Source organism: Ischnura elegans, chromosome 3 (genome assembly GCF_921293095.1).
Source record: "Ischnura elegans chromosome 3, ioIscEleg1.1, whole genome shotgun sequence".
NCBI classification, from domain to species: Eukaryota; Metazoa; Arthropoda; class Insecta; order Odonata; family Coenagrionidae; genus Ischnura; species Ischnura elegans.
The window spans coordinates 30,834,070-30,855,198 of NC_060248.1; the positions used below are offsets into that span (position 1 = coordinate 30,834,070).

At 38.2% G+C, this 21,129-nt stretch overlaps 1 protein-coding gene across 3 annotated transcripts in view; it reads left to right on the forward strand.

Annotated features, from left to right (window-relative positions):
• The window catches only part of LOC124155625 (vacuolar protein sorting-associated protein 35), a 40,782-nt gene that overhangs the window by 13,910 nt on the left and 5,743 nt on the right, over positions 1-21,129 (forward strand). For all 3 annotated transcript variants that reach the window (XM_046529617.1, XM_046529618.1, XM_046529616.1), the window contains exons 6-13: positions 223-306; positions 1,496-1,699; positions 3,069-3,217; positions 4,406-4,613; positions 9,398-9,507; positions 14,915-15,083; positions 15,621-15,800; positions 20,702-20,941. In XM_046529617.1, the coding sequence (XP_046385573.1) occupies positions 223-306; positions 1,496-1,699; positions 3,069-3,217; positions 4,406-4,613; positions 9,398-9,507; positions 14,915-15,083; positions 15,621-15,800; positions 20,702-20,941 (1,344 nt within the window). The remainder of the gene's footprint in view (positions 1-222; positions 307-1,495; positions 1,700-3,068; positions 3,218-4,405; positions 4,614-9,397; positions 9,508-14,914; positions 15,084-15,620; positions 15,801-20,701; positions 20,942-21,129) is intronic.

The following is a 21,129-nucleotide window of genomic DNA, read 5'->3' on the forward strand; positions in this document are numbered from 1 at the left end:
GGGATTATTAGATACATATATCATTATTTTTTTAGTAATAAGATGGCATATGTATTCTATTACCATAATATTCATTTTTCATTGTGAAAAAATGCAATCTATGTTGCATTGATGCAATTCCATGCTCTCAGCCAAATGAACCTAGCTGAATTCTATTTTTAACATGACAGTTGTTGGTTACACCTTGTTATCTGATTCTATTATGATATATTATTTTTCTAGCCTGTGTTACCAGGGATTTTGGAACAAGTTGTTAGCTGTCGGGATGCAATTGCCCAGGAGTACTTGATGGAATGCATTATTCAGGTGAGTGCTGTTTCATTAATTGGTGTTACATGATGATTTACAAAGAATTAGTATGTTTTTATTTTATTCTTCCAATGATTAAGAATTGAGGTTATGACATTCTGCTTGATTATAACCTTGAATTTCATTATTTTAAAATGAAAAAAAATCTGTATGACTATGTTTTCAATGCTAATGACTTAGTTTTATTTCTTGCATTGGTATAACAGTTGAGTTTGAATTGGCAACAGTAGTGATATCTCATAAAATCTCCAGGTGAATCTGCCACTAATTCTCGCAAAGATTTTTTGATCATGGTATGTTTTGATTGAGACTGTATAATTTGAAGTAAACTTAATTGTTTAGCCGTATCGTTATACCATTGGTTGGATTTAAACTCATTTTTCTCTTCTTCAGAGATTGTTTGTTATTAGTCTTTAATGGGTTGATCTGTAGCTTCTGCTGTGCTGTTAAGCCAATGCATTTGTATGCAGTGAAGCTTCCCCGCATGGGTTGTTTGCATTCCAAGATATTGCCGCTTTAACATTCAAGGAGGTGTTAGATACAATGTTTGTCGTACTATTTAAAATAAAGTGTGGAATAGAACAAAGTATTTTTATTTTATGATGAAGCATTTCCACACAGTAACGCCAGAGACTGTATCTTATATTATACAATATTTTGCCTTATATGGCCCAAATTTGTATTTGACCTACAGAAACCATTTAAAATTGCAAATGAACCGATGAAATTGGAATCCATCTTCAGGGTTGCTGTGTTCTTCAAAGTTTCACTGAATTAGTCTTTTATATTTGGTTTATTTTTATGTTTTACCATTCTAATAAAACTTAATATGGCATAACTTCATAATTTTAAATTTTCACATTTTTATGCATGCATAAATGTGCTGCTATGGCCCACAGCTCCTCCTCTTCTCAAGATGAGGGTAGCATCTAAACTATTGAGTATTCTAGATGCATATCTTAATAGCTTAATATTATTCTTTTAATTTCTCTTTTAATTTTGAGTAAAATAAACTCCACATAAAGTATTTTAAATATCTGTTAGTGTGATTATTTTATTCCTGACACCAAGGGCAAGAAACTGCCTGAAAATATGTTTGTGTCCCATTTTACAAAGGTAGGGCCTGGTAGTTGCTCTATGATAAAGAAAGTGCCTTTAAGAATGATTTAATATTTTTCTTTTTTAGGTTTTTCCTGATGAATTCCATTTACAAACATTGCATGCATTCCTAAAAGCATGTGCCGAGTTACAGCCTGGGGTCAATGTGAAGAATATTGTTATAGGACTCATCGATCGCTTGGCTACATACTCTCAAAGGGGAGAGACACCTATTCCACAAGATGTACAACTGTTTGATGTATTTTCGGAACAAGTAGCTCAAATTATTCAGGTAAGAATACCTCTGTCGTAAGTTTTGTATATTTGAAGTTACAGTTCAACTTGACTTATGAGAATTCCCTCGAGTTTATTAAAAAGTGTCTTTTTTTCAATGTTAATAGCTTCTGTGTGAAAAATCTTTTAATTATCTGTTTGATTCTTCATCATGTTAACTGCATTTCGCTTTTGGTGCCTTTATACCACGTTCTCCCCATTTTATTTGATAGCACATTTCACTTTTTCATCGCCGTATGAGGTTTTAGGGGCTTGATGTGGCTCATACACACGTGCAATCAATTTTAATGTACTGTAATCTATTTTATGTTATGAACCTTAGTCTTTGTAAAGGCTTTATGAATCCAATAATGAGATGAATGCATGATATTGGGGTTACATGATAATGAAGTGGCACTCAAGTTTTCATTTCATTTGGTTTGGTTGTACAACATATTTGAATTCTTACATAAATACTTGTGTGCCTAGCCTTCATCTAAACAAACTGCTTTGCTATAGAGGATTCCACAGTAACTAAATGTTGATTGTTTTGATTCTACTTGTCCTTGTTTGCAGGCTGCAGGTTTGCCTTGAATCCTTCTTGGGGGTTTGGGGCATGTTACAATGTGGGAAAAAACCAGAATGGGCTCTGCTCAGGTTTAGGTGTCAATAGCACATGACTGGTATCAACCCAAAGGATTATTTTTTTCAGTGGTTCAATAAATTCACTTCTGTAATCCATTTTTGGGTTTACTGCTGCATTGAATGAACTTTTATTACTCCATGTATGTTTCGTTTCTCCTGCTGGGAACGTTGTACTCCTGACATTCATTCCATGTAGTGGTTAACCTGAGTATGGATTACACTAGTGCATCTAATCGCTGCAAAAATCTAAAAACAAAAATTAGTTCAAATAAGACATTTGCATTTCAAATGGATGACATCCTATCCTTGTTTTAAATTTCTTTCTTGCCTTAATAACTCAGAAAAATGTGATTTGATGTTACTTGTCACGCAAAACTTAAGTTGAGCTGGAGTGGTACGTTTATCTGAGCCAATTATGCTTAGCTAGAGGAATTTGTAAGGAATAATTATGTCAAGTGTAACTGTAGTGGACGTATGTCATTGAGCAGTATGTATATTGGTCAATGAGGAGCAGATAACATTAGATATTATTTTGCCTATCAGAATATCTTCGTGGAGTCTACAAAGAAGTTGAAATTTTAGTTTATATTTTGATGAACTAGATGAATGACATTTTTGATAAGAATTTAATATACCTGATTATCTCTTGTTAATGAGCATTGTATAAGTTATGTTTATGTGCTTTATAACTGTGTCCCTTTTATGCTGACTCTGTTTTTTCTTTTCTTTATGCTGGAAAACAGACTCGTCTGGACATGGCAATTGAGGATGTGGTGTCCCTTCAAGTTTCCTTAGTGAATTTAGCTCTCAAGTGCTACTCAGAGAAGGTGGAATATGTTGACAAAGTTTTTCATTCCATGCTCACGATCTTTGAGCGTTTAAATTACCAAAGGTATGTCATCAATGAAAAAGATTTATTTGGTTTTTATTTGTTCATTATATGAATGCCATTTTCTATTCAAGAAAATGTTATTATTTTTATTTGGTTTTTAAGAGTTATTTTATTTTACTGAAGACTGATGGAAACTTTTTTTACTGCAATGAATGGGAGTGATCAAGTATTTGAATGCAGGGCTCTCTCTCTACCGTGAAAGCCTTAAAACCATGAATAAGCCGTGAATTTTGTCTGCTGTGAAAAAACCTGGAAATAGCGGTGAATTTCGCCATAAAATTTTAAAAATCTCTCAAACTTGATTGTAGAACTAGGATTGAGAGATCAAAATAAAAACAATATTTTGATCATGTTTCAATGCTGAGTCATGTGCAGACACCGTCCACACATTTATCTGCACACGTGTATTCGAAGGGCTGTTATTGGTCCATGTGCCATGACGACACATTGACCTTAAACCTGTGATTGGAAGACTGGTAACCGTTGAAGTTTTCATTGACCCTGTCTAAAAATCAGACACTTCTTCAATTCCCTGCCACCCTGCTCCCTCCATTTTCCCACTCACAACCTTAAGCTGGACCTGAATTTTGCTATCGATAGGTGACATTAAGAGAGAAAAAAATACATTGTTACCCCTACATCAAAGTGTAGTCCCAATTTTTTTCAGCTTTTTAAAATTGGTGGGACATGGTCAAATATACGAATAACTGCATTGCATCATTTTCATCTATATATTCCACGAGGGTATTTAATGTGATTGTTGAGAGCAATGATTATTGATCAGTCTGTAATATTATCAATTGAAAATTAATAGTAACAAAAACAATGCCTATCACAATGAGAATAATTGTAATTAATTTTTATAACCATTCTGTCAATTTTTTCAAGCTTTGAGAAGTACAAGTCTGCCAAAAATGATTTCTTCCATATCTGCTGACTCTAATTAACCATGAGGTTATCATGAATTTTTTTTTTAATTTTCCAGAAGTAGTTCTCTTTGTAAAGTAATGACTGACGGAATGTCTGTTCTTCTGTTGCTACCTATCAAATCTTCTCAAAAATTCCTAGACATGGTTTAAGATGCATAGTTTGATCAGTGAATGGAATCATCAAAGGGATACATATTAATACATTTGCTATTATCATAAGTAAGTGTTCCAGTGAATTGATGTAGAATTTGTTTTACAGGGTGGAGTACAACAGTGCAGTATCCAGAGAGCTGACAAAGTTAATGAAAATTCCAATTGATAGCTACAATGACTTGCTGACTGTCCTCCGATTGGAAAATTATGCCTCTCTTTTGTCTCACTTTGATTATAGAGGCCGTAAAACTCTCTCTGCGTATTTAGTTGCTAATGCTTTGGAAAATGAAACATTAGTATCCGCCCATGATCAGGTAAGTAGATCTAGTTTTGAGTGATATCATCTTGGTAAATATCGGCTACCTTAGCTTCAAAAGGAGGTGAGAACAAGAGTGGAAGCTTGCTTTAATGAGTGCTCATTATCCTCGGAAAATCACTCCCTATACATCTGAAGGTGAAGGATAAAGCCCCTCAATTCCCATTTTCCTCTTCATATACCTCTTTTCATTTTCATCGGTGCTATTTCTCTGAGGAATAAGATTGCTTTTGCTGTAACTTAAGCAGCAAAAATTTGCCAACGAAGGCTATCAATATTTGGTGGGTGAATAGCCTCTGCATCTGAACGTTATGTTGTTGTTATTGTTATGTCCTCTCGTGGACAGCTGGACAAGGGGCGACTCAGACTTAGGATCTTGACTGACGCTGAGGGATTCTGGACTGTGAAGGTGGTCCTCTTGGAGGGACAGTATCGGTGAGAAATAAAAGTTTATTGGTGAGAAATACGGAGTTTGCCGCAAGGAGTGTATTTTAGACTGTTGGTTATGAAAGAGTGATCTCTTCCCTCGGATTCTCAGGGTCAGTCGAAGAGCTTCACTTCCACAGTCCTGCAGGTACACGCTATGCGGGCTCCGACTCTTGAGGAAATGACCTCAAGTGAATGTTGTGTGCAGTTATTAAGGAATTGCGGCCTCCGACTGCCCCCCGTGCGTTCTAGAACTTTTCACTCATGCGCATTCTTTTCTGAAAAACGCACTCGTACCGGCTGTCAAAAATGCATTCCCCACTATCAGCACAATCAGTACAGTACAGGCGTAATGGAATGTTCCTCACTCACAATGAGACTCGTGCATTAATTAAAAAAAAAGCTGAATAAGACGGACCAGGTCAGTAGAACAATAGCCAGGCATCAAATAAAGAGGATGCAGAGATCTAGCATTGAATCGGCCAGAACAATAGCCATGCATGGAACAAAGAGTATGCATGCAATGAGAATTTAATCGGCTAGCAAAATAGCCACGCATCCAAACAGAGTGAGAATTTAATTGGCTAGAAAAATAAGTCAGGTTATAACAGTATTTTTCTTGCATGATATGGCACTCTGGTAACTTGGTGGACTTTTCCAGTATGAATTGGTGATTGATGATGATAATTGATGAATTTCTCTTCAAGAAATAAGAATTGTGAAGTACAGTAGAACCTCGGATATACGACCCTCAGTTATGCGATGACCTCACTTATACGCCGATTTTTTTTGGTCCGGTGAATAACCCCATATGAACCCATGTATTTCCAACCTCAGTTATGAAACTTTTCACTTATACGACGAACTCGGTTACGAAACGTATTTTCCCAGTCCAATGAGATAAAATGCCTCACTTATACGACTTTTCAGATAACTGCTCTACGAGAAGATTGCGGTACGCGCGCCGATTTCAGTCACAGGAGCAGGGGTAGTATGTGCTCATCACATAGATATGTCAATGAAGAATACTAAGTTTTAATAATGAGCGATGCTGTTTATTAGATATTAATTTTAACTGCAGTAGATGATCGTTAATTCGGAATATCTATCTCTAACGGAAGATTGTCTAGAATTTTCCAAGGTTATGTTTTCCGTCGCCCCAGCGAAATAACACCTAAATGAGCCGTTAAAAATCCTCCCGTACCAAAAATTTGGCTTCCAAGGTCATCCAAAAGAGGTTATCGTATTTGCAGTATAGACGTAAGTCGATGGTGATTCAACACGATGGTAAAAACAGCATGCATGGTCTCATTCCGCGGGCTAATCCCGCATCCGCGGGACGAATTGAGCCGGGGGAAAGTTGCTTACGCGGCGCGCCGAACAAAATTGACCTAACTTGTATCTCAGTGGGTTTAAATGAAACAAAGTTGGACCTTGAGTAGCTATTAGCTTGAGTCTGCCTGCTGGCAAGCGTTTATTTTTTAACTGAACGAGAGTTAGTACGAATGTCCTCGGAGAATAACTCGCGTCGTCAGTCACAACGTAATCATTAAAGTCAAATTCAAAACGCGAGAGATAAGGCAGTTCCTTTCGACTCTGGAATGACTTATAACCATTATACCGAAGTACAAAAACAGTCTGGTGTTGTGATCAGATATGGGTAAGCAAAATATTACGTGAAGATGAGTCACACGGCTTGTGAGTCGAAGTTCCCGGCGCTGAATACGCGTAAGAATGCCGACAGAGAAGCTATACCCGGTAGATTCAATCTACTATTACTAAAATTTCACGGAAAAATTCTTTTTTAGTGCGTAAACATTTTTGAGAGGGGAGATTTTTTCGAGCTCTTAATATATTTTTGTTCAATCATCACTGACGGCAGTTGCGCGGTTATTTCAAATGCTCACTTAAAAAAAGTGATCTAAGCACCGGAAAAGTCTTACAATTAGTCACGGAATATCCCGGATACCAGTGGCGCAACTAGGAACATGCTTTGGGGGTGATGGTAGTACCTGAGGGGCGCCCCCCCTCCCCCCCCCCAAGGCATCGGGGATTCCCGGAAAATTTAAAAAAAGAGCATGCCTGTAAATATGTTTTACATCATTTTGGCACCTAAAATTTAACTTTGAGTAGATGCAGTTGTTGTTTATCAAAGCTAGACTTTTGTTTTAATTTTTTTTTTCAATTCTCTGCGGCTTTGGAGGGGGATCTATCCCCTCATCGACCCACCATAATTACGCCACTGCCGGGTGCTCCATATTATCTATGGCATGCTATTTAGAGGGAGGAAACCGACAGCTGGGGTCATTTTTGACATGAGGTAAGGGAGGGAGTATAGGAACCCTGTGTTGGAATTAGCCAGGTTGTAACAATAGGCTTAACCAGGGCTTAACGTTCCATCTGCCGGACATGGTGTTGCACTGGAAGTTCCGTCCACACTACTTTCAAGCAGGGATACAGCCATCTCTGAAAACCTTCTGCCTCGGCCATGACATGAACCCTGGTCCATAGGGTGTGAAGCCTTCGTGATGCATTAGTGAAATTTTGCTCCCTAGTTATGGGGTTAATTTGGATGACTTTCCTTAGGTATTTCATTTCTTTAATCTACAATCTTGGGTTTGCCTATAGGTGGTGAAATGAATTTCCTGAAACTGCTTTTAATGAGTCAACTTTTTTAAAAAATTGGCTTCTCTGTGAACATTTAGTGTCATCATTCCGAAATCTCTCCAGTATGATAGCCTTGCAGATCAGTACCAGAAATGCTAGATGTTCAACCGTGGATAATGTTGTTCAGGAATGTAGAATTATATTTCTCTTAAAGTAACACATCATCTGTGGTGTTGCTTGTGTGAAAATAAGATCATTAGGCTTCAATTTCTTGCCTCCAAATGAGTAATTGCATCCTGGAAACAAACCGGCCCCTATAGGAAAGGATTTCATGCTGAATACCGAAAAACCTCACATATGAAACTTCCTCCCTTATGAAACTTTTTTTGGTTTTCCGCTGAAAGTTTCATAAGTGAGGTTCTACTGTATGTTTAATTTCCACGTGATGAGATGATTCTGTGAGCACCACACCCTAGGTAGTTTCAGTGTAACGTGGCGGCAGTCATGCTGAGCCATAGGCTTTGGATCTGCAGTGTGGGATAGGCAAGTTTTTGATTTTAAGGCGATACTTGGATTTTTCATCACATAGACGTGGCATATCTTACATTTGCTCTTGTAGTTGTATATCGTTTCTGCTAGAAAATGCATTATTTTGTGGTGAGATCTGTGCCCAGCTCCCGTGTGTCATTGATCAGCCTGGTTCTCGGCCTTTGAGAGATTTCGGCATTGCCCCTGATCCATGGCAGGCAGCCTGGCATGCAGATTTAGTCTTCTCACTGCATGAAGCTAAGCTGCATTAATTTTGGAAATCTTTTGGAAAGAATCCGTGCCCACAAGCCAGGTAATCATTGATTTGTGTTATGCCAAGTGTTTTAATTTGTGCAGTTATGGGCATTGTATTATTGATGGTTAGATTTTTGGTGGCTGTTAAAATAAACATTGTATACCTGTTTTTTGAGTCATTATTTTTGCAGGTAAATGGGTGCCCCTGTTTACTTTCTAGTGAACTTGCTATGCACCCCTTTAAGGTGATATATATCTCATAATATAGCGTGCATACCAAATACTTCTGGGCCTCGCTATATCCATATTTATGTATGTGTTGATCATAGGTTGGTTGATGATATACTGTCGATCAATAGATATAATGAAATTCTCTCTCTACGCCACTAAAACTAGCTTCATCTATACTTGCCTTGGGTCCAAGCTGAGGTTTCTCCTATTCATTCCAGCTTCTTTTAATGCTTACATAAATTGCTGCCTCTATCAGATTTATGATTATATTGGACTCATTTTATTTCGAACTGTATGGGACTAAGAAATTAGAAGTTCGTATGATAGATTTTATTCTAAGTTGATTTCTATTCAGTAAGTTTTGTTGTATTACCAGGTACATATGCTGTCAAAGAATACTAAAAAAAAGTTACCTATTAAAATAATTCAATGGTCTGGAAATGCTCCAACCAGTTCTAGATTTCTAGTCTTAAATATTTTATTCTGCTTCATATTCATTTCTTCTTTGTAAAACGGTTTTTGTCAATTTTGTTTAATAATTTTCACTTATATGTGGGCAATCTGTTGAACTAACTGAAAGCCAAAATTCACATTTTGAACAACAGTCACAACCAAAGTCTTCCAATGTGTACCATTACATGTTCCTGGCTTGGGCAAGTGTGGTTCCAAGTGTGGCAGTAGGTGGCAAGTTATGCTTTGAATTTGGTTTATAATTCTTGTTTGCCTTTATCATAGGTTGATGCAATCTTGACAATGATATCCCCATTGATTGAAGACCAGAAGGATCAACCTGCTGAGGAGGAAGACCCTGAGGACTTTGCAGAGGAACAGGCACTTCTGGGAAGGTATTGCATCTTTGTATTCTATCTACTAATACATCTGCATAGCATATGTTAAGGCATATGGCAAGGTATCTTTAGATACAGTCCTATCACAGTGTTCAAGGGCAGCTGTAATAGTTCTCTCCAAACAAAGCTATTGATTTTTGTTGCTGCTGAGATTGAAGTTGAAAGAAGCAGGGGAAAGAGGAGAGGGAAATTGCACCACAGTCTCATCAAATCTATGGGTTTCTGTACTTGCTGGAGATGGAAATAACAGCTCCTCTCTCAAATTTGATTAGGAACTAAAAATAATAAAATATGACACCCACCCTTAGTGTATGGGTCTTTTCAATCAGTTTCCAGGGCTCATGTGATTTTACTCCCATGTTTTGAGGGAAAAGATAGTTGGTAGAGTTTCCCACTTTAATTCCAATAGTGTTTTTTTTTATGTGACACTATCACATGCTACCCTTTGTACTTGTGTACTATGTGGGTTGCGTTGGTCCAGGATGGGAGAATAGTTCATGTAGTTTGAAGATTCCAGCCACAAATATAGCAGATGCTGAGGGTATTCTTTTGTCCTATTGATATTCATAATCAGCATTCTATTGATATATTTTTTGAAGACAACATATTATATCTACAGTGGCAAAGGAAACATGTTTCATGGTAACAGAGTAGGCTTTCATGTGTTCCAGGTCTTTTCCTTTGGGTTAGAAATTCTGATCATTGATCTCTTGGTGTGGGTCTGTTTGGGAGATTTATTCATTTGTACATGTTAGAAGCAACACTGGACTCAGTGGGTTCGTAAGCTCTCATCTGTATACCATCACTTCCAAGCTTTTTGTCATTGCATTTATTTACCTCTGCAACATCTGCCCAAAATGTGGGGATGCCTTTCTCCAAAGTAAAGTATTTCAAGCATTGAAAAAATTGATTTAACTGATCATTAACATTTCAAACTTTGAAAATACGCTGCTGAATGCAGTAAAATCACCACAAAAATAATGTCTTCGTTCTAAGGGAGATCAGTATACTTAGGCGATTTGTGGGTTGCATCATCACAGGATGATAATAAAGCGTTCTCAGAAGTCTAGAGTACTTGGAGTATCTTAAACTTTGTTTATTGGTACGATAGTGGGAGGATTGACATTTTAGTTGGTGTGATTTTTGTTTCTGTGGACCAGTGGAATCCAGAGGAACAAATATTTGAACTTAGACCTTGACAGGCCTCCAAAATATCCTATATCCTATATAATAAACCCGAGTGACGCACTATGGATGTTATTTCTGACAACTTCCAATTCCACTTTAAATTAAGAATTCTGCTTAAATAATATTAACTAGATGCAATTCATATTAAAATATGTAATATATCCCAATATTCCCCCTTTCTTGTCAAAAGTATTCAAAATGCAAGGGAAATCGGAGGAATAAATGCCTGATAATAATCTGTTACTCCCTTGCCATATTTGGTATCCATGATGAGCTGAAAGATGGTGAATAAGGAGGCATTGTAGGCCATGCTAATGTTCCTGTTTCTGATAAGCTGCTCTTATTGTGGCAACAGTCACACTGATGTGTGAAAACAAGGCTTTAAGTCTCAGTGGAGGGAAACTCATGGTATAATGTGAAAAATGGTAATGTACTAGAGCCCACTTGTGAACTTAGTTATGTATGTGAATTTCAAGCTTGCCCATATGGGCACAAAGGCTTGAGAGAGGCCTCAGGCCAGTATAAAGCCACAGAATTTTATAAACCAATGTTTATCAAACTCTCTTAGCAATTTGAAAGGAGCCCTGGATGGGAAAACTAATATGGCCATCAAAAAATTACTTGAATGTTTAAGGGTTAAGGAAATATACTTTTTTTTAGGCTTTCTTCTTCGTAAACTTGTAATTTTGCATTTGATTGGAAAGTAAACATGTAGGGAATATAGAGCCTCAGGGGTTACGACCCACTCCCTCTTAAAAAGAGATTTTGCTGCTAAAGTTAATCCCAAGTACTGTGTATAGGATTGAGATTGACATAGTATTTCATTTCCTGCCCTCTCCCTTGTTCTGTGTGGATATAAAGTAAATACTGGCTGTACTGGGTTAGCAAGCAGCATCATGTTATTGTAAATCTCAGTGCAACTGGTTCCTGGGGGTCTATGCTCGAAACCGCTCGACTTATCCGAGCGCTCGGCAACGAAGCGAGTGGTGATGTCGAGTGGTATCCCGAGTCGAGCGGAGATCGGTATGCTTGAGACGAAGTCGGCCGAGTGCGACATAGGCCGCTCGAGTGACACGAAGGGTGAGTGGCAACGTCGCAGAAACGAGCGCTCGAGAAGTAAACAACAGCTAATTTCAAATAGCAACAGCAAATTTCTGTGACAAATGAGACTCCGAAAACGCCATAGAATACTCCGCAGCCCAGGAAGAAGTTAAAAAGAGTTGATCACAGTTTTGTAAGATATTTACGATGTTTAATTACACTGCGGACTCAATTTCTTACTCCAGTTGGTGCGATGTGGTTCGTGTTCGGACATTTTTCCGTTTTTCTATCGGATTTTTTCTTGCCTAAGTAAAGAAGCGTTTATATTCAAGGGTTCAACAGCCGTCGATGGAAGAATATCGCTAACTTTTGGTGCTCTATATATCGGAATTTTAGAGTATAACTGTCTTGAAGAGGATTTTGTGTGCTACGTACTTGTTTACCTACGCCTGTAATGATTATACTCTTGTGATTAGTAGTGACAAAATTATTTTTATTAGTATTGTAACAATGTACGTTCAACTTCAGCCACGGCTTGTTTACATCGTTTGCCTCATTGTTCGCCGTAAGTCCACGACTTCCAAAAGGGTAATTATTTAATTAGAAAATCTTTTTGTCGCTTGAAATCACATTTTGGGCCATTTAAAATACATTCGTTGACGAAAGCATAAATTACGTGGATGTAATAAAAGGAATCATCGCTAGTGTTGTGATTGTGAACTCGTGTGACATACTTTACGGTTTATAATATCAATTTCTTGTGCGATGTTCATGGAAGTGTTAATGTTTGCATTCTCTTACCATTTGCATGTTACTTCAAACATCTTAGCGTTGATATGACTCGGACTAAATATACTGGATCAGTGTAAATTTGTGATATACCGCTGAAGGAATGAAGATTTTCCCGTGTTGAAATGAAATGTATGTAGTTTTATGACGAATAATTCATTAAACTTTTTCTTGTTTCGAGCAATCATTCTGTTTATTTGCCCCTTTCTTCCGTTGGAATACACGGTACGTGCTCAATGGTCTTATAATTAATAAACCTATTTTTAAGTCCCGTAAGGTGTTTGGTTAGTATGGTGAAGTAAATTCAGCATTGCTTGAAACGAAATTCGTGAGCACCGGTACCGGCATCAATGAGTGTGAGGATCTTTGTGATGCCATTTGCATTCTTTTGAAATGTGGTAGCAAGATGCATTTTCAATAGTAGCGGTGCTTTTTGTGCCCATGAACGAATGCTTGCAAGGGTATTTACGAAGGTAGGAGAGTTACTTTCATTAGATTTTCTTTTTTCTGTTTTCTTGACCTCTTGTTACTTTCATTATAAATCCCATTCTCTGCTGCTCACGAAGGGTATTGAAGACAAGTAGAAAGTGATCAAAATTTCCACGAACATATTTCAATAATAGTGCATCAATCCCACTTAGCATCCCATTTGCTTTGGTTTTATTTACTTTTGGAAAATTTAACTATATTATATTTTGATTTCGGAACCAAACTTCAATAGTCAACCAAAGATACCTATCGCCTCTTGTAATAGGTAATTTAAAAGCGAAGCAATACGTTACATTCCTACAAATGACGGAATATAGATAATGTACAATACCTAAAACTGTTGGAACGCATATCGTAATATTGGCAAAGTTAATTACTGCTCCCACCACGTAAGTTTTACGTTTCATGTATTTACTCAATCATTATTTATACTATAAAGAACATACAACTAGAGCGCTCCAAAGTCTCTAGCGTCTTTGATTATAATTTAAAATCGTCAGCATGGGCCGAAAAGTGCTAAATTGGTTTTTTTATCGTCATCAAGATTTCGTGAAAATACTCCTTAAAGGCATTAATTTATAGACCTTCGCTTCGCTGAATGAAATTCCCTCTTTCCTTTACTGTAATTGAATTAACATCAACTATTTCTCCATTTAAATGCAATCACTAAACTCTGCCATAGAAATGCCATAAATCGTAGACTCAGGTTGAAAGTGACCCACCGGACCCAACATTACATTGAGTGTTTTCGTGTCAGCATCTCAAGTATACATAAAGATAAATATGTATATATTAAAATCAACCCTAGAATAGTCCACCATCAATAATCAATACATGAACCGGACCCTTAAATGCGCGTTTATGGCATGAGTTACTTCGGTAATGCATCTGCCAGCCGTAGATTGGTACATAGCAGTGTGCTCATCCTGTCCAACGAATGACTGGTGAGGTCCTCCAGTATAAAAGCGAACCGCCGCAAGAACCTTAGGCATTAAAATGCTTTGGAATTTTGTAGACCAAAACTCAAAAATAGTGTTATATCAATAAAATTCCTTGCAGGAGAATAAAATTATCACATAAAAGTCATAGCTAATGGCATGTAGACAATCTTCTACAATGTATTACGAGCACTCCTTTAGTTTCATACGTCAATGCCGAAATTTTGGCGATTCCCGCACAAAACCTCGTAAGCCGTCGATTAAGTCCGTTGTAAGTTATTTGTTCAGCCGGTATAAACGCACGAATTTCTTGTGTTCTAATAGAAAATTATTTTTCCAAAACGGAATTCTAAACTCGTGGAATCCTAAGCATCTAATTTTGCCAATTCTAGCTCTCCAATTGCGAGCACATGCGGCAAATATGCATTCATTATGATGAGCACTAAGCACTCTCCTTGCACTCGAGGGGTAAGTCGAGGGGTCTCGACCACTCGACTGTCCCCGCTCGGCTGGAGTCGCGCACGAGACAGTCGCATTCGTCTCTAAGGAACTCGAGCATACCAAATGGCCAGAGCGCTCGGCTCCGTACCACGTGACTCGCACACGACAATGAAGTCGTGCACGACTAAAATTTCGAGCATAGCCCCCCTGGGTGGTTAAACCGTGGAATACTATACAGAACCAAGTGCTTTAATTTTGTTAGAATATTGCTTTAAACTATTTTACTTATAAGACTTAGATATATATGACTTATCTTGTATTTTTTCAGGATATTTGAATGTATGATTTGGTTCATCTGTATGTATTGAGTGACTAGTTGGTGTATGTGTGTTTTGGGCAGTAATGACCTTGACCCTAATACATAAATGATAATCAAGGATAAAGAGATTTGAACAACTGGAGCTATATGTATTTTACTTTTACTAATGAATGCACAATTTCTTTGCCTTTTATTTCAGATTCATTCACTTGCTTAGATCTGACATTCCAGATCACCAATACCAAATATTAAATATAGCAAGGAAGCATTTTGGTGCTGGAGGTAACCGACGTTTAAAGCACACCCTGGCTCCAATTGTGTTCCAAGCATATCAGTTAGCTTTCAAGTATAAGCTTCTGAAAGATGAGGTAATTATGTTTTATTTTAAGTCACATTTTCTGTATTATTTGGTCATACTAATCAATAAAGTTGATACAGTGAGTCCTCGTTTAACGTCACCTACCGTTCCTGAAAAATGTGACGATAAACGAAATGACGTTAGTCGAAGCATAATATCCCATAACAACAATGTAAAAATTGAATATCGGGTCCTAGACCTCACAATTCCCATGCGAAAAAATTTTGGCGTATTATATCTGGGGCATTTTTTACGATGGGGATGCCAAACAATTATCGTTCTCCATTATTAGCGTTCTCCTTCTGTCCTTACCTGTTCCTTAATTCCTTATTAGTGATTAGTAATATCCATTCATCTGCAGTCCATCATTCATGTATACTCATTTGTTTTATTTTGTTATCATGCTTTTTATTAAGCCTTCCTTTGTTTTCCTCCATAGTAAATACTTCTGGCATTTATGTATTTTATCATTCTATTAATAATGTGATTTAACTGTATCTGTCTATTCATTTTTCTTAGTTTTAATTCTATTATATATTTTTTTCAGGATGAGCTATGGGAAAAGAAATGTGAAAAAATATTCCATTTTGTTCGGCAGACAATTATGGCTTTAGTAAAAGCTGACTTAGCTGAGCTTCCTCTTAGGCTCTTTCTGCAAGGAGCATTGGCTGCGGGACAGATTGGCTTTGAGAACCATGAAACAGTTGCATATGATTTTATGTCAGAAGTAAGTATGGTTAATGTATTGTAATTGTATAGGATATACAGTAGAACCTCGGTTATACGACCCTCAGTTATACGATGACCTCACTTATACGCCGATTTTTTTTGGTCCGGTGAATAACCCCATATGAACCCATGTATTTCCAACCTCAGTTATGAAACTCTTCACCTATACGACGACCTCGGTTATGAAACGTATTTTTCCAGTCCAATGTGATAAAATACCTCACTTGTACGACTTGTCAGAGAACTAATCTACGAGAAGATTGCGGTAGGCGCGCCGATTTTAGTCACAGGAATGGGGGTAGTATGCGCTTATTACATAGATATGTCAATGAAGAATAATAAGTTTTAATTATGAGCGATGCTGTTTATTAGATATTAATTTTAACTGCAGTAGATGATCGTTAATCCGGAATATCTATCTCTAACGGAAGATTGTGTAGAATTTTCCAAGGTTATGCTTCCCGTCGCCCAGCGAAATAACACCTAAATGAGCCGTTTAAAATCCTCGCATATCAAAATTTTGGCTTCCAAGGTCATCCAAAAAAGATTATCGTATTTGTAGTATGGACGTAAGCCGTTGGTGATTCAACACGATGGCGAAAACAGCATGCGTGGACTCATTCCGCGGGCTAATCCCTCATCCGCGGGACGAATTGAGCCGGAGGAAAGTGGCTTACGCGGCGCGCAGATCAAAACTGACCCAACTTGTATCTGCGGGTTTAAATGAAATATAGTTTGACCTTGACTGCCTGGTGGCAAGCGTTTATTTTGTAACTGAACGAGAGTTAGTACGAAAGCCCTCGGAGAATAACTCGCGTCGTCAGTAGTAACGTAATCATTAAAGTCAAATTCAAAACGCGAGAGATAAGGCAGTTCCTTTCGACTTATAAGCATTATATCGAAGTACAAAAACAGTCTGGTGTTGTTTTCAGATATGGGGAAGCAAAATATTACGTGAAGATGAGTCACACGGCTTGTGAGTCGAAGTTCCCGGCGCTGAATTCACGGAAGAATGCCGGCAGAAAAGCTATACCCGGTAGATTCAATCTATTATTACTAAAATGTCATGGGAAAATTCTTTTTTAGTGCGTAAACATTATTGAGAGGGGATATTTTTCCGGGCTCTTAATCTATTTTTGTCCATTCATCACTGACAGCAGTTGCGCGATTATTTCAAATGCTCACTTAAAAGTATTCTAAGCACCGGAAAAGTGAACTTAGTCACGGAATATCCGGGGTACCAGTGGCGTAACTAGGGATATGCTTTGGGGGTGACGGTAGTACCTGGGGGGCGGCTTCACCCCCCACCCCTCGGAGGCAATGGGGATTCCCGTAAAATTAAAAAAAATGGCATGCCTGTAAATATGTTCTACATCATTTTGGCACATAAAATAACTTTAAGTAGATGCAGTTGCTGTTTATCAAAGCTAGACTTGTGTTTAAATTTTTTTTAAATTTCTCTGAGGCTTTGGAGTGGGATCCATCCCCTCATCCCCCAACCATTATTACGCCACTGCCAGGTGCTCCAATTATCTATCGCATGGTATTTAGAGGGAGAAAACTGACAGCTGGGGTCATTTGTTTCATGAGGTAAGAGAGGGAGTATATAGAAACCCTGTGTTGGAATTAGCCAGGTTGTAACGATAGGCTTAACCAGGGCTTAATGTCCCATCTGCCGGACAGTGTGTTGCACTGGAAGTTCCGTCCACATTACTCTCAAGCAGGGATAGAGCCATCTCTGAAAACTTTCTGCCTCTGCCATTAACCCGGGTCCATAGGGTGTGAAGCCTTCGTCATGCATTAGTGAAATTTTGCTCCCTATACCATTTTTCCGAACTGACGGCGGCTGGGTGGAAAATAGAAACTAGCCAATGAGAAGCGCTGCCCCTTCCACCCCTCCATCCCCTTCCCTTTTCCCCTCCACTCCCCTCCATCCGGCCGACCGGCGTTGCCATCCTTGGGAATAACGGTACTTTTGGGGGTGGCAGAACGAGTGCTGTGCGATCTCCAAAGATTCGGCTTGGCAACACTGCTAGCTGGAGAGCGATGTGCACTGCTCGGAGTTCGGAGAGAGACTGCGGGCTCTTCCACACTTTCTCCTGTCGCTCTTCTGTGATTGGCTAGAAGAGTGGGTGGGTTTCGAGCACGCTCAAGGTCAGCCGCCGTCAGTTCAGAAAAATGGTATAATTACGGGGTTAATTTGGATGACTTTCCTCAGGTATTTCATTTCTTCAATCTCCAATCTGGGGTTTGCCTATAGGTGGTAAAATTTTTATATATAAATATTATTTATTAAATAAAATTTCCTGAAAACCGCTTTTTATGAGTCAACTTTTTAAAAAAATTGGCTTCTCTGTGAACATTTAGTGTCATCATTCCGAAATCTCTCCAGTGTGATAGCCTTGCAGCTTAGTACCAGAAATGCTAGTTGTTCAACCGTCGGTAAAGTTGTTCAGGAATGTAAAATTAAATTTCTCTTAAAGTAACACATCATCTCGGGTGTTACTTTTGAGAAAATAAGATCATTAGGCTTCAATTTCTTGCCTCCAAATGAGTAATTGCATCCTGGAGACAAACCAGCCCCTATAGGAAAGGATTTCATGCTAAATACCAAAAAACCTCGCATATGAAACTTCCTCACTTATGAGACTTTTTTTGGTTTTCCGCTGAAAGTTTCATAAGTGAGGTTCTACTGTATAATGTAATTGTATATGATATGTAGCATGAATCAATTGTTGTCCAAGTACTCAAAATGAATCGTGGAAGGTTACTCGGGAATTCCACCGGGTCAGGTTCTCCAACTCCATCTCGGCTGACGTTTCGATGTAAGAGTCGTCCATCGTCATCAGGGTATATCGAATCTTGGAAATCGTCCTCCTTACATACAGATGACGGCGGTATCAACCAGGGCAGGAGTTACGTGATTGGTTGAGAAATTCCGCCTTTTTTCCTGTTCCTCGCGGATGCTCCTCAGCTTTGGTTTCCATTAGGCACTCAGTGTGTAGCCAGTGTCACAGTTCATGGTGGTGTTCAGTCGAATTTCAATGTCCTCCCTTGCCAGTCTTTCCCAAAATTTGTCTATCTGAAAAAGGACCTTGGTCTTCTCCCAACAGATGGTGTGGTTGGAGAAAATGCTGTGGTGTTTGTTATTAATTTTAACTACATATATTTTATCTATAGAACCTTAATAAATATTAGTATATTTTCAACTATTATTAATTTATTTTCAATATAGAATTCACCAAATTTTTCAAGAAAATTGTGAATAATATGATATTTGTTTACGTATAAGTTCATATTTTTGAGTATATTCTGAGAGTGTTTATTTTATTTTTGTATTAGAAAGATTTTTAATAGTCAAAATAGCACAGAGGCTTGTGTTTTTTTAATCTTAAATTTATTTCAAGATTTGAGGGACTTGAGGATTTGAAGAATAGAAAGGAATGTCCCAACTCGAATTTAAGTGCAAGCCCCGTCTGAATGTAGTCCCCTTTAACTTTTCACCTATATTATGACATATAATAGGTACTTAACCCTTTGTCCTTGGAATTAGGCAGCCCTTATTCCAGTTATACACTCAGAATTTAATTTTTAAATACCTTGATGCGAGTTGGTAGTGAGATAGGCAATGCTGAGTGTCACGCGATACCCAAGTGGAAAAGGTCAAGATTCATGATGTGTGGGATTATTTTGAAATGTGGTGCTACATAAGATTGATGAGGATTAAATGGATTGACGGAGTTAGTAATGAGGAAGTCCTAAGATTAGAAGGAGAGAAGAGAAGCCTCATGTAAAAATTGATGAGGAGACTAAACTACCTAATCGACCATATCTTGAGACATTTGAGGCATGATGGTCTGATGAAGACAATCGTTGAGGAACAGGCAGATGGCAAGAGGAGATGGAAAAGGAAGATCACGAATAAAATGTATGGAACTGGTAAAGAAGGATGTGAAAGAGAAGAAATATGTGGGTGTGAAAAGTTAAGTTGACAGGAGAATGGTGTGGAGATCTGTGTCAAACCAATCTTAGGATTTGAAAATTACCCCTGTCCAAGATGACGTGGACAATTCTCAATTCTTTATTCTTCTATGACGTAGCAAGATCAATAGCCACTTCAATTTCTAAATACGTTATTTATATGTATAATGACCTTGGACACTGCACTCTTCCATGACATTAGGCTAGCTTCTCTGACCCTGCCTTTCAGTTGAACAAGTCCAGGTCTAGTCACCTCAAAATCTGGAGACCACGGATGCTTCTTTTTACCTGAACTGACTGTGGATTGATGATGAAATCTGCTCAATAGGATGTCTTGCTCTTTCAAATATTTTGCTGGACTCACTTCTTTGTGGCAACTCACTCCCTCTTTCGCTAAAAGTTGGACTTGTTTTTTAAATTGTTGTGGTTGGAGTTTTAGAACCAGTATTCCTGACAGGAACGGACATAGTAGAATAATTGTGGGAGTAGCATTAAGTCTCTTGTTAGGGCCCTGGAGCCCCAGTGGCAAAGCAGAAGGCTTGGATGTAAGGCAGCAGTTTCATTGTTCGCATTCATTCACTGCTGCCCGTGAACCCCTGTTACGTCATCTCTAGAGACACCATGCTCTTCGACGAGTAAGCCAAAACTGTATCTCTATGTCTTAGTATTAAATGGAGTTTACTTGAGTTGTTGTGTGCATTTCTTTACTGAGACCACCTCTGATGGCATGAAGATCCTAAAATCTGAGTAACTTACGCCCCTAATTCCGTGACCCATTCTGGGAACACAACAATATGACTTTCTATCTCAACAAGATTGTACCTAATGGGAAAGGAGTTATTGATTTGAATGTGCAATTTATTATTGATATCGATATTAAGTCATGATTACTTCAATATAATTTTTTGCAATTTTCAGGCATTTTCTCTGTATGAGGATGAGATTTCTGATAGCCGTGCTCAGCTTGCAGCTATCACTTTGGTTACGGGTGCATTTGAAGCAACTTCCTGTTTCTGTGAAGAAAACCATGAGCCATTACGTACTCAGTGTGCCCTTGCAGCTTCGAAATTGTTAAAAAAACCTGATCAGTGTCGGGGTGTTGCTGCATGTGCCCATTTGTTTTGGTCTGGGAAGAGTTTGGCAACAAATGGAGGGGAGGTGAGTCTTGTTCACATTTTTAACTCTTTTGGACCTCATCTGATGCTTCAGTGAAACCTCAATATGGCAAATTCCATGTGATGGGGTAAATGGTCACTATGTTGTAATGGGGTTCTTTAAGAAAAGGTGCTTTGTGGATTGCATTGTTGAAGGATGAACAAAGTGTTCTGATATCTTAAAGACACCGT